The following is a 12,813-nucleotide window of genomic DNA, read 5'->3' as shown; positions in this document are numbered from 1 at the left end:
AAAGTCCGTCCGCCACGTTGAAAAGTGCATCCGCCACTTTGAAAAGTGCGTCCGCCACTACAATAGGTGCGTCTGCCACTATGCAAAGTGCGTCCGCCACGTTGAAAAGTGCGTCCGCCACTTTGAAAAGTGCGTCCACCACTTTGAAAAGTGTGTCTGCCACTATGAAAAGTGAGTCCGCCACTATCCAAAGTGTGTCCAGCACTCTGAATAGTGAGTCCGCCACTATCAAAATTGAATCCGTCACTGTGAAAAGTGCGTCGGCCACTATGAAGAGTGCGTCCAGCACTATCAAAAGTGCATCCGGCAGTGAGTCCACCACTATCAACAGTGTGTCCGCCACTATGAAAAGTGCGTCTGCCACTATGAAGAGTGCATCCAGCACTATCAAAAGTGCATCCGGCACTATCAAAAGTGCATCTGGCACTATAAAAAGTGCGTCCGGCACTATCAAAAGTGTGTCCAGAACTCTGAATAGTGAGTCCACCACTATCAAAAGTGCGTCCGCCACTATGAAAAGTGCGTCCGGCACTATCAAAAGTGCGTCCGGCACTCTGAATAGTGCGTCCACCATTATGAGATATGCCTCTGGCAATATTATAAGCGCCTTTGGCACCATTATATGTTTGAAGGATGACCCCCTCAAAATTATATGGCCCAGAAATGGGCCAAAATAAGTCAAAAACACAAAAAATGTAATTTTTTGGTGTTTTTAATGTATTTTGGAAGTTTTTCCGTCAAATATCTCTGAATACTTGAATGTTTGACGAATCAGTATTCACGGGGACCCAAAAACGTGTCAAATACCACCGTGCTATGCCCTGCCCCTGCGGGGGTAGATGGAAGGGGGGAGGGGGGGCGGGTACCGGGTATGTACATCATACCTGCCGGCGCCGGAAAATAAGGGACCCACACCCGTACCCAGACATACCAGGTGGTCCCAAACAGTTGTGAGGAGGCACCTGTTTGCCATCTTTAGCTGTAACTGATCTCGGCAAGCTGGATACATATAATGTATCCAGCTCACCATAATAACTTCTCCCAGAACAATGGATACTTATGTATTCATCTTGGGAAGGGATCATTCCCCTGGCAAGCTGGATATATATGATACAGCTTGGCAAGGGATGTCCACCCGGTGAGCTGGAGAGGACTCAGGAGTACCATTGCCAAGAGGAATCCTCCCAGCAAGCTGAATCTGCCCAGCTTGCTGGGAGACCTTTGCTGAGCTGGATCTACCAGGTAAAGGCCCTGGCTCCCCCCAGGGGGTGAGAGGTACTTGTAGGCGGTACCCAGGTACTGCACCGCTTTCTGGCCAAAACCCAGTACCTAGTACCCCACCCAGCACCACTACACGGGTGCAAGGCGGGTGCAAGGGTACCCACCAAGCAGTACTACTCTAGGTACCTGCCGTGGGTACCAAATGACTATCTCTACATCACTCCTCTTAGCTAAAATACTACCAGCAAAATTGGCTAGGTTGAGGTTATCAGGTAAACCCCTTGGGCTTATATTTCATTGTTGAGATCAAACCATTTTGAATTGGTTGAGTGCATCCCAGTTAAACTGGGATGACTTGAACCCAGCCAAATATGCTGGCAGTGAAAACCATAAAACCCAAAAAAAACAGGTTTCACTTGATTATATTCTTCACTCATCTTACTTTATAGAGTTTTTATAAACATCTTTTAATTGATAAAAATGATCTAGTTCTAAAAGAGGCTACCACACACAAGTTTTATCCATCCTAAATTCACACCACCACAATAAATAAACTATTTGTTAGGATTCTGTGTAGTATGATAGAGGGGCAGGTCTTTCAAACCACCTTTGAAATTAGTATTGCTTAGCTGGATCATCATAATGTTATTTACCCCTCAAAGGACTTCAAACCCATCCAAAAGTGAAATATTTTGGATAACTTAGAGGTGAATTTCTTATAAGTTATAACCTTTCAATACATACAATATTGGCAATGATTAATGAAAGGGTCAGGCTTTTGATGACCGGCTGGTGTTTTTCAATCAAGAGGATACATACCTCTCAAAAACTGGTCCAGAGCAGTCATTGAGAGGACTCAACCCTCTTGGTGACTGTTCAGTCCCGTCATTGAAAGGGTAGGGTACTCACGCCGGTCATTGAGGGGATCCTCTCAATACCTGGTCTGTACCCTTCATTTAGAGGGATGAATCCTCTTGATGACCAGAAATTAGGGTTGCTAACTGGGCCGGCCCAAACGGCCCACAAAGATTTACCTTTGACCCAATAAAGTGTTCAGGGCACATGGAATGGGCTAGAGCCTAGGACCATGGGATTCTTTGGAATGCCCCATTTGTAGGAATGGCAATTGGGCGGCCCAAACACAGCCGGGTTTGGGCGGGGCATGGGACGGCATTTTGGGGAATATTCAAAAGTTGACCCGGCCTGCCAGACCCGCAGCAGAAATTAAGCAGGTCTGGGTAGCCCAACAGGCGCCCCCTGGGATCCCCCGGAGCAGATATCGTATATACTAGCAATTCAGTCCGATTGGCCGGATATCTGACTTCGTGCGACTGCCAACAACCACGGAGACTCCAACTATGGCGCGGCTACCTCTCAGAACAAGGACGACATTGAGGTTCCTCCTAGTACCAACCTGGAAAGAAATGAAGAAACACCCAAGCCTTGGACTCCAGTGCCTAGCAAATCCCAAGATGATAATCCAACCAAGCGGCGCAAACTTACCAGCGGGGTTTGGGATCATTTCACCAAGATCGTTGGTGAATGGTGTAGAAACCACTGCATCAACCCTTCCCCCAACCAAAATACAAGATTTATTTCATTATATCATTTCTGGCTGGGGCCCGTCGGCGGCCCACGGGCGACCCGACTAATAAACAGGCTTGGGTCGGGCAGCGATTTCAGGAAAAATGACCCGGCCCGACCCGCCCACTAATCTTGCGGCCTGGCTTGGGTCCGCCCGCGGGCGGCCCGAACCCGCCCAATTGCCATCCCTACCCAATTGTAAAAAAATGGGATGGGTTGGGCCACAGCTGAGTTTGCGTTGGACTTGAGTCAGCCCAGATCAGACCTGGGAAAAAGGCAGGGTGGAGTGAAACGCTCCCGCCAGACCACTGGTGTACCCAACATGGCCCACCACAGTGAGCAGCTTAGCAACTGTCAGCTGGATAATATGTCAGAGCCACCAGGACATAATATCAAAAGCAAACATGAAATATCATTACATAAGAAAGAGACATTATTACTACCATTACTTATACTTACACATATAAAACCCAGAATATTATTCCATATTCTTAATCTAAGCCTAATTTAACCTAGGGTACCTCACTTCAAGGCACCCTTGATTGTTATTCCTTCCTTGTGTAAATTGACTTCAAAGTTTAACAGGTGCACCACGTCCTGTGTGAATGCACCTGTATGCTTATATACATATGTACATATGCTTATAACACTTCAATAACCACGGAACTGAAGTGTTATGTTTAGTTTAGAAGATAGCCCAACTCAGGTTGAGTTAACTCTAAACCCGCAGGCTGCGCGCTACGTCTAAAGACGGCGCAGAGCCCTAAAAATGAATGAAACCCTAAGAGGGGCTACCTGTACATTACAGCACACCCACCAGGGAAGTAATGACATCAATTCTGCCCCTCCACGTGAAACACTACACACATTACATAAGCTGTACATATGTAATGATGTCACATAGATGCAAACAGAATACTCCTGACGCATTAAAACAGCTCAATACCTAATGCATACACAGTACAGACCAATTGAGAAGCACTGTGGCCCATTTGAATAAATATGAGACACGTAACAGCTCATCTGCCTGGATGAGGGAATCCTGAACTGTAGGCGCCCACAAATGGCCAGTACATATTCCCAAAAGAAGACTAGCTTCTATGGCGCCATCAGCCAGGCTGGAAATCCGCCTGAAGGCGCCCCAAATAGGCTAGTACATCTTCCCAAAGAAGAATTAGCCCTTGTAGCGTCAACAGCCTGGCCAAAAAGCGCCCACAAGTTGGCCAGTGGCCCTGTAGCTCCCCCAGGCGCCCTAGAGAGCTGCCACGGGTATTTAAAGGGCCCTCTGGCCGCCCCAGAAGGCCTTTCCTCACGCTTTTACATACCTACTTGAATTTACCCGCCTTCAACACGTGCTCAATAGCCTGTTTCTAGCCTGGTAAGTCCCTTAGTAGTTGTTTTTAGCCTCATTTTGTCGCCAGAAACTGCCCAGTGTCCACCAAGCCTTCAGAATCAACCTCTTCAAGCGCTTTCAACTGCCCAGTTTCTACCCAGAAGAACCTCAAGACTTTAAGGGCTTTTTACTAGTAAGTTCAAACCCCTTTCTCTTGAGATTCTTCGCCATTCCTTGCTGGGATTTAAAACACACCTGTTTACAGGCCCCAGTGTTTGCTTTTGAGGGATTAAACACCCCTGGTTTTATCAGGCCCCTCTTTATTTAATTATATTAATTTTATTAATATAATTACGCCATTTTTTCATATATTTTACACCATAATTACCAATATATCCATTGGAATTATCCCTTATACTTTTGTCTTAGAGTTTTATACTCTTTTATCTTATTCTTGCACCACGTGTAGCTAGAAGGGTTTGTCCTTGGCATCACGTAGGCTGACAGCAACACAAGTATCCAGCAATCTCTGGAGCAAGTATTGTATCAAGTGCATGCCCAACATGGGCTCTCATTCTCAGACCTGGGATATTGGCTCTGGCCTCTTTCTGTTGCATAAGGCTGTGACCCGAACCCATGCCCCGGGAATTGAACCCCGGGGTTCGGGGCGCGGGACGGCATTCTGGAATGCCCTGAACCCCGGGGCATGGTCAGTTTTTTGAGGGGGGGGGGGGGGGGGGGGGAGCACGCAGAAATGGCATTTGGATGGGTTTTTTGAGTTTTCTTGAGCTGCTTGGATTTGTGTATCAGCATCAATGGATACCAAGGACTATGTACAATGTAACTCCGGGTGATGTGATTGAGAAAGATTGAGAAAAGAACAGAAATAGCTAAAAGGGCCCGTCATAAGCCTGATACCAATCCTTGAGGCACAGGAGCTGCTCAATACTACTTGGTGCGAGGGCAGATTGTTGCCAAGAGACAATGCGCCGGCCCTTTGAAAAAACACGCTCAGACGATGCACTTGTGGCTGGAATGGCAAGGAAGCGTTGTGCCATCAAAGCCAACTTGGGGAATTTTTTTTGTTGTGAATCCCAATAGTCGAGTATCTTGATGTCTTCGGGTTCGGGATCCTCTTTTAAGTAGCGAGAAATCTCTCCTTGAATTCCATCCACTGACGCAGTGGTTTCATATAGCGATGTACCAAAGAAGCTCTTCTTTGTTGTTGAAGTAGCCGGCACAGCTTGTTGAGGAGCGGGTGGAGTTGGCGGCGGAAGGGTCTTCTTGAATTCAACTGCAGTTTTGCGGAATGTAGCTTGGATTTGATCGATTGAGAGATCATAGTGCTCCATCATGAAGGTAGCGTGAACGTCCCAAAACGCGAGTTTAAATCTTGGGTCCAATATCATCGCGCAGATATAAACAGGTTTTTTGAGAGCGCTGCTGAAATACTGATCGATCTTCTCTATCATGTTGTTTGCTGGAACAACAAGTTGAGCTTGATCGTACGGACCGTTCTGAACCAGATGAAGATGTTTGACAAGTGTTATGTAGACTGGAAGAGCAGAGTTTAACGTTGGATATTTTGAAGCGCTGAGCATAGTGGTCGCATCGGCTAGGGGTTCAAGCAGTTCTGTAATATTTTTTACTTGATCCCACTCGATGTCCGTTAACTTGTATTTGGAAGCCTCTCAACTGTCTTCACAAAAGTGCCGACAGGATTTTTGGAGAAGAAGCACTTGCTGAAAAATTTCATAGGTCGAGTTCCAACGAGTTGAGACATCAATTTTTAGACTCCTGAACCTCTTATCTTCAATTTCGGGTTGCGCAAAGCTGACCGCCTTTAGAAATCGTTTGCGACCTTGGGGAGAGAACCGCACATAGGTGCACAAGCCGTGAACTTGCTTGAGAATAGAATTCGCGTCAACATCGGCGCCATCCGGTTCAGAAGTAACAAATGAGATTGCCATTTGGGGATTAGGTGGATCCTGCGGGTGAGATGATCCCATATCGACCGAGGATAGCTCCTTTCCATCCAAATCTTCTTCTTCATGCATTTTTCCAAGGGCAGAAATGCCAGCCTTGGCCGCAAGATTGATCACATGAGCGATGCAACCAAGAAGATTTGTTGAGGTATTAAACTCCGGGATTTGAAGAGCGAGATCACGCGCCATTTTGTTGTTGGTGGTGGCATTGTTGGCGGTGATAGTGTTCAATTTCCCAACACAGCCGTAAGTGTCAAGAACATCGTAGAAGAGTTTGGCAAACATTTGTCCAGTATGACTTCCTGGAGAGATGAATTTGAGAGAAATCAGTTCAAAAATCCCAATTTAATTAAATAATATTGTATGTACCTTGAACATGCGGGACTGCCAATGTCAAGTCCATCACTTGGAATTTTTTGTTGATGAAATGAGCCGTTACTGCCATGAAGGCGGTACAGCTGGGTGCAGTCCAAGCATCCTGAGTGAAACAGAGTGTGTCTTGTTCCTTCAGATATCTTGCTTTGATTGTTTCCTGAGATTGTAGATGCACACGGGCAAGGTGGGTAGAAATTCCTGTCCTGCTCAACTTGTTGACTAGGGGCATTGCACTCTCATTGAAGAGACGGATCAGATTGTGGAAGGACTTTTGTTCAACTAGCAAAAACAAAAGGTCGCATTCAGCCAAAAAGTAAACGACCGCATTCTTCAGGGATTCACTGTTGAGTTGCACCTAGATTGAAGATTTGGGATTTAACAAGTTTTCAACACCCTGATCTCAATAAATACTAGAGGCCAAGGCGGCTGCGCCGCTGCAGAGCTCAAGAAAACTGGTTGTCTTGCTGCACCGGTATCCAATTGGCAAAACCACTGGAAAATCAATAATACCTCTTGAATCAGCACAATTGATGAATTTTTATTCCCCATATCATTTGCTTTTTTATGCAAAAAATTATCCAGTTGGCTGTCATTTTCCCAATGAGCCCTCCGCCTGCCCCTTAAATTTCATTCTCTGGTGAAAAAACATCATTGCCAATAGTTTAACAGCTCAAATAATATGCAAAATTGAAGAATTACTGAGAGTTTTGGACTGTTTGGGTGTGTAAAACATTGTTCATACATGGTAGCAGTCATTTTCCTTCTAATCCTGCAGCATATCACTTATAATTCATTTCTTCTCCTGTCATAAGATAAAAAAAATCATCAATTCTACAGTACTTCACAATACCTTACAATGTGTTTCAGGCTGTATTTGAAGAAACCAACCTGTAACTGCTGTTGTCAAGGGTGTTCTTTTATCCCTCAAGTCTACCATTAGCTAACTATTTTATTTTATTTTATGATATGTTAAAGTCATGGGTAAATGTAACAGACCTGTGTTGTAGAGCACGATTACCTCCTGCCAAGGGCTGTCATGGGCTTGCTTGGGAAGATCACATGCCCACTCCAGAGAGGGGCTTTGTTGAGTTCAAATCTGCTCATGATGATTCATTGGTTTGGCTTACGAGTTAAGCAGTACAGAAAAATTCAGGGAGCAAATTGACTAAAAATATCCAAACTTGGCTGGAAAAAGTGAATTTTTTGTAATTTGAAATGATCAAAAGTCACATCCAAAAAGAGGAAAAATCAAAAATGGATCAAATGGCTAATTGATCAACACTACAAATCACAGAAAATCAATCAAAGATTCACAGGACAAGTATATACCTAAAAGGAAACAATCAACATTTTGTTTAGAAAGATATCAAGGGTTTAGCTGTTCAAAATTGGTTGTTAAAAGTGTATACTGTTTGAGATTCATAAGATAATGTTTGAGATTTGTAATTATTTTCCAGTTATGATCATCTATAGTTCAAGAATGCATACGAGCCCACCAAGCAACAAGCCAACGGCACCGACCGTTTGTGGTAGACTGCTCAAGATGGGAGCACGTGCTTCGGGGCCGGAGAGACCCCTGCCAGTGCATCTGGTTGCAAGGCCTCTCTGGCACACATACATCTGACAATTTGATCCAATGTCAGTTCAAGATGGGTTTTTTCCTAATGAAGATGAGCATGCGTACCTGGAGAGGGGGCTCGGCCACCACCTTCTAAAATTGGACAACATTTGCGCGAAGAAACAGTGCTCTCAGATCAATTGGCCCGGCCTTTCAATTGCAAGCTCTGGACACACGAGTGTCGTGAGGGTTTTGAGTAAGCATTGGCCCGATCTGCGGGTCTTCCGCTCATGAGAGCATTGAGAGCAATGCCGAAGGCGCCGTAATCACCATGCTGAGATTGGCTGGTGCGGAGATAAAGCAAGCGGTTTGATGGCTGGAAAAGGGTAGCAGCACGGTTCAAGACAATTCACTCATTGAGGGGCACGAGGCCGGCGTGTTGGTTGATGGCTCTGAACTGGAAAGCGTGTCTTGGATGGGACCGGGTCTGGGGAAGCGCGCCGGGCTTCAAGGCCAGTCTGGAGATGCACAAGTCGCAGCGATAGGAGTATGCGCCCGGGTCTGCGAGGATCTTCTGGAGCTGGACGGGCAGGAGCGCTGCCGGATCCGGAGCCTGATGGCGAGGGGTGTGGGAGTCATGAGTGGGCGAAGACGGCCTGGAGAATGGGCGTGTTGGAGGCCGTCGTTGTCCCCAATCAGGCTCTCCTCTTTGCCCTCAAGATCCTTGGTTATGCACATCTTCCGGATACAGGTTTCGAGCAAGCTGGGCAGCGGTGACGGCAACTTATTGTCGACTGGGACAAGCGTCCTGGCGGGCGGGGCGAAGTAATAATTGCTGGTAGTCGGCGGTCAACATGGGCGTGCTTGCATCGCCAGCAGTTGTCCACATGGATCCAGCCGTCGAAGGGCCGGAGTATGTCCCAGCGCCGCTGTTCCGGAAGGTGTCCTGAATGTTCTGGGAGCCCTCGAGTGATTGGAGAGATAGATGTTTGTGATTCTTGTCTTGGAAAGAGCGGCGACCACCCTCCTGCGGCTGGATTTGCGCAAAGGTCTCATCCTGGACCGAGTCGGCGGGGTTATAGGAGGACATGAGGTCGTAGGTATTGAATTCCAGCGAGGTAGGTGGCCCTACGGAGCTCATGCGGGATTTGCTGAAGTTATCCCCATGAGCTTGTGCAGTTGAGTTGGAGGGAGACTGATCATCCTCCAAACTGGGATCTGGGTTATTGAAAGAGCCGAAGTGGGTGATGGCTGATGTGGATTGAAAAGTCTGCTCAGGTTGAGAGCTGAAGAGATAGGGGACATTAATGGGGTCGTATAGATTGTTGGAAGATCCCTGTAAGTTCATGGCCTCAGAAGAAATCTGTGACTGGTGCTGGTGGAGATCGAAATAAGTCGGATCATTAGTGAAGAAATCTTGCCCGGAACTTCATACTTCATTGCCAGGTGCATCAACCTGAACTGAGAAGATGGGAGGACAGAAACTTTGCTGCTGGAGTGCGGCCGTCAGCTCGGATAGATGGTCGATATTATAGGACTCGTACACCGAGCCAGCCTGGGAGCCAACGGCGCTCAGTAGCGGAGATTGAAAACCAAATCCAACGGGAGACTGCGCGAATTGTTCTTGCTGTCTGAAATCAAGACTCAACAAAATCATCTGTCCTCTGGTGGACTGTCTGAGATGGTGAATTCATTATTCTAAAATGCTGCTCACTGGCCTGACAAAACAACGAATATTAAGGTTGATAACTTGGAACATGATGAATAAACAGTAGACATTAGGGGAAATCAGTTCTGAGGAAAAAAAGTACAAGCCAACAAATTCAATGGCAACAGCCGTAGGAGCAAAAGCTACAGTTTTGCCCCTACAAATTTTCGGAGGGAAGAAAACGTTTCAGAGATGAGGACGTTCGGCGAAAGCTTTAGAGCATACCGGAGTCGAGCCAAAGGGCTTCTTGGACCGTCTTCCAAGATATCGTGTTTAGCGACGTGGTGAGCTTGTTCATCTGATTGGAATTTGGGCGCTTCTCTCAGAGCGATCGTGATGATTTCTGACATAGACAATTGACCGGCTGCTTTCCTTTCAAATTCCGGCTCACGTCCGTATCCTAGAACTGCCACTTCAATCAGAACGTCCCTGTGAAAAAAGTATCATTCTGTTAGCAACAAAACCTCCTTCACATTTTCAGATCTTTCGTCATCCAAATTTCCATGATGCAGCTTTTGCCGTGATTAGAAAACAGGGCCGGATGGTCTCTGATATAAATTCATCCTCAATAGTGTCTTGAAGGTTTTCAAAATTGATTCTCTAGAGTACTGACACAGTGAATCCAACAATGGGGGAATGTTTACTGGGAAACTCAAACAATTGGTAGGGTAAGTGGGTTGAAAATCAATCAGTGTTGAATGAACGAGATATTGGACCTTGAAGAAAAGCAGAGACCACCCCCAATCAGTAATCAATGATGAAGAGTGGAAAAGTATGCAAAGAAACATGGTTCCTTGGGATTGTGTGGTAATCACCTGTTAGGAAATCCTCCAAAGGGTGTGAGAACAATACATCCACTTCCTCGGCATTGAGTCGAGGCTAAGCAATAATGTAGGGGTTTTTAGGGAAAAAAGGGAGAGGATGCGTTTGTATTTTGTTACTTTTATCTAAACTCCAGAAATGGCTGAGAGAGAGGGGGAAAAGATTGATTAACGATTATGTGAAGATTAGAGATCGGGAGTGTAAGAAGTGAAGATGAGATGTTTCTTACCATTAAAGTTTGATCGGCAATGAAAAATACGTTGGGGGTGACAATGAGGTTTACGCGAGTTGGAAAGGGCGATAAGGTGGCCAATTTTCGGACTTTATGCCGGTTGAGGGTGATCCCACATTCTTCGTGTGCTTCGCGGCGAGCGGTATCTTCGAGTGACAAGTCTTGTGGTTCCATCTTTCCTCCTGGTAGGGCTGTTTCGCCAGCCTTATGTGATTGGTATCGAATCCAAAACAACCTGTTGGCTACAGTGCATGTATCTTCCTTTCAAGAGACATATTAGCGTACGTATGTCCGCATAGTTTTGCTCCTCCGAGTTAGCAAGACATTGAGATGGCCTTGGCGACTGGCGAACAATCCGACCTGGGCGACAAAATACGGTGGAGGTGAGTATCAAGTTAAATATTTGTATTACAATGGACAGAATCCGGCTCACGCACCATCACCGCCGCTTGGCGTTTTTTGGGGAAAGTCGGAACAGGCGGTCGTCCGCCATCATCATCATGTTCGGGACAAAAGAGGTGGCGACGAGAGGGGGGCTTGAGCCAGGGATTTCCGTTCAGGAACAGCTTGCAATTGACGAGTTGGAGGATCGAGGCGGGCAGGAACTCGAGCCGGTTGTACGCCAGCTTGAGGACCCTCAAGCTCCGCAGATTGCCAATCTTGGACGCCAGTTCGGTGAGCTGGTTTGAGCGGAGACTGAGATTCTACAGGCCTTGGAAATAGCAGATCCGGCCGAGCTGGGCGAACGCGCTCAAGGTCAGCTAGTATGACGCCGGATGGAAAATAGAGACGTGTGAAACAAGAAGCAAGGAGACACTGACTCGAGATCAAGACACATATCTCTGGGGTTGACCACCCGCAAGAAGGCGGACGAGAAGCAAAGGTGGCTGTGAGCGCTCAGCATGGTCTCAGTCTCATCCTTCGGTCGAACCTGGTCGAACACAATGAATGGTGCGAGTCAGGTCTTCGGATTGGGTTCTCTTGGCGGTAAGCGTGTCCAAGCTCCTTGGAGGAGAAAAGAAGATCCCGCCTCGACGTGGTGGGGTGGAGAACGGAGCGGCAAAGGGGTCTGGTTGCGTCGTTTCCGTCCGAAACCGACCGTTGTTTTTCAGTTGGCTTGTTGTTGGAAGGAGATGGCTTGGTGAGGGCGGGAGTGGCGGTGGTGTCAAAGGAACATGGCGGTGGCGCCACGATGCCCCTGACAGGTCAAATTCTATGGTTGATTTCAGCTTCCAGTAGCGCACATCAGATGCGTTGACCAGGATGGCCAGAAGATCTGAGATGTAGCTAATGCCTTGCGGGTCAAAAAATATGGACAGCGGCGGCGTGGCGGAGGCTTTGTTGTCAAGGATACATGCGGGGGGATCCAAGGGGAAGGCTTGAGGCGAGCTTGGCACTGCTGGTTGATTGTGTATAAAAGGGGGGGGTGCTCTTGTGTTCGGATAATCCCCCAGGCGTCCTCTGCCACTGTACTTCCAGTGTGCGGTTCGTCCTCACCCCCTCCGCTGTTGCACTTGTGCAGTTTGAGGGGTTAAAATCGTTGGCCCCCCTTTGCATAATGCCTTAAATGCGGCGCGCTGGGGGTCATCCTCTCACCGTTTTTTAACCCTGCTAGACAGGGATGGATGGTGGGCCACGGTGCATCAGCTTGCTGATGTTAGGTGGCTGGTTGCAGGTTGTTGTAAAATTGTGTTTTTTTGTTGATGTTGGCATTTGTAGAGGGAAAACCCTTCATGTCTTTTGCTGGAAGTTGTAGAGGGGAAACCCTGCATTTTTTTTTGTGATTTTTGGAGATTTGTAGGGGAAAACCTTGAAGTTTTGTTTTGTGATTCAGAGGCTTTAATAAACTTGGATAGATGATAAGAATCAGAAAGTTAAAACAATGTACCTTTGGCTTGCATTCACCTTTCTTGGCCCAACTTCCAATATCCATATGGCTAGACTTCTTGGTCTTCTTGAGAATATTCGGATCTGCTAGATGGTGGATTGTCAAAA

General features: G+C 46.8%; 1 protein-coding gene across 1 annotated transcript; it reads right to left on the bottom strand.

Annotated features, from left to right (window-relative positions):
- Positions 1–8,252: 8,252 nt before the first annotated feature.
- On the bottom strand, positions 8,253–11,722 carry PtA15_5A570 (uncharacterized protein; the record flags this gene model as incomplete). Its single annotated transcript, XM_053169346.1, has 12 exons — positions 8,253–8,432; positions 8,484–8,712; positions 8,793–8,891; positions 8,944–9,431; positions 9,519–9,683; positions 9,771–9,921; positions 9,990–10,193; positions 10,612–10,643; positions 10,816–11,022; positions 11,104–11,178; positions 11,256–11,514; positions 11,640–11,722. The coding sequence occupies 12 exons, from the start codon at positions 11,720–11,722 to the stop codon at positions 8,253–8,255; spliced, it is 2,172 nt and encodes a 723-aa protein (XP_053020552.1).
- Between the last annotated feature and the right edge of the window lie 1,091 nt (positions 11,723–12,813).

The sequence above is a fragment of the Puccinia triticina genome, chromosome 5A (genome assembly GCF_026914185.1).
Source record: "Puccinia triticina chromosome 5A, complete sequence".
In the NCBI taxonomy this organism is placed as follows: Eukaryota; Fungi; Basidiomycota; class Pucciniomycetes; order Pucciniales; family Pucciniaceae; genus Puccinia; species Puccinia triticina.
Note: the sequence above shows the minus strand (reverse complement) of the source record. Positions and strands in the feature narration are given on the sequence as shown.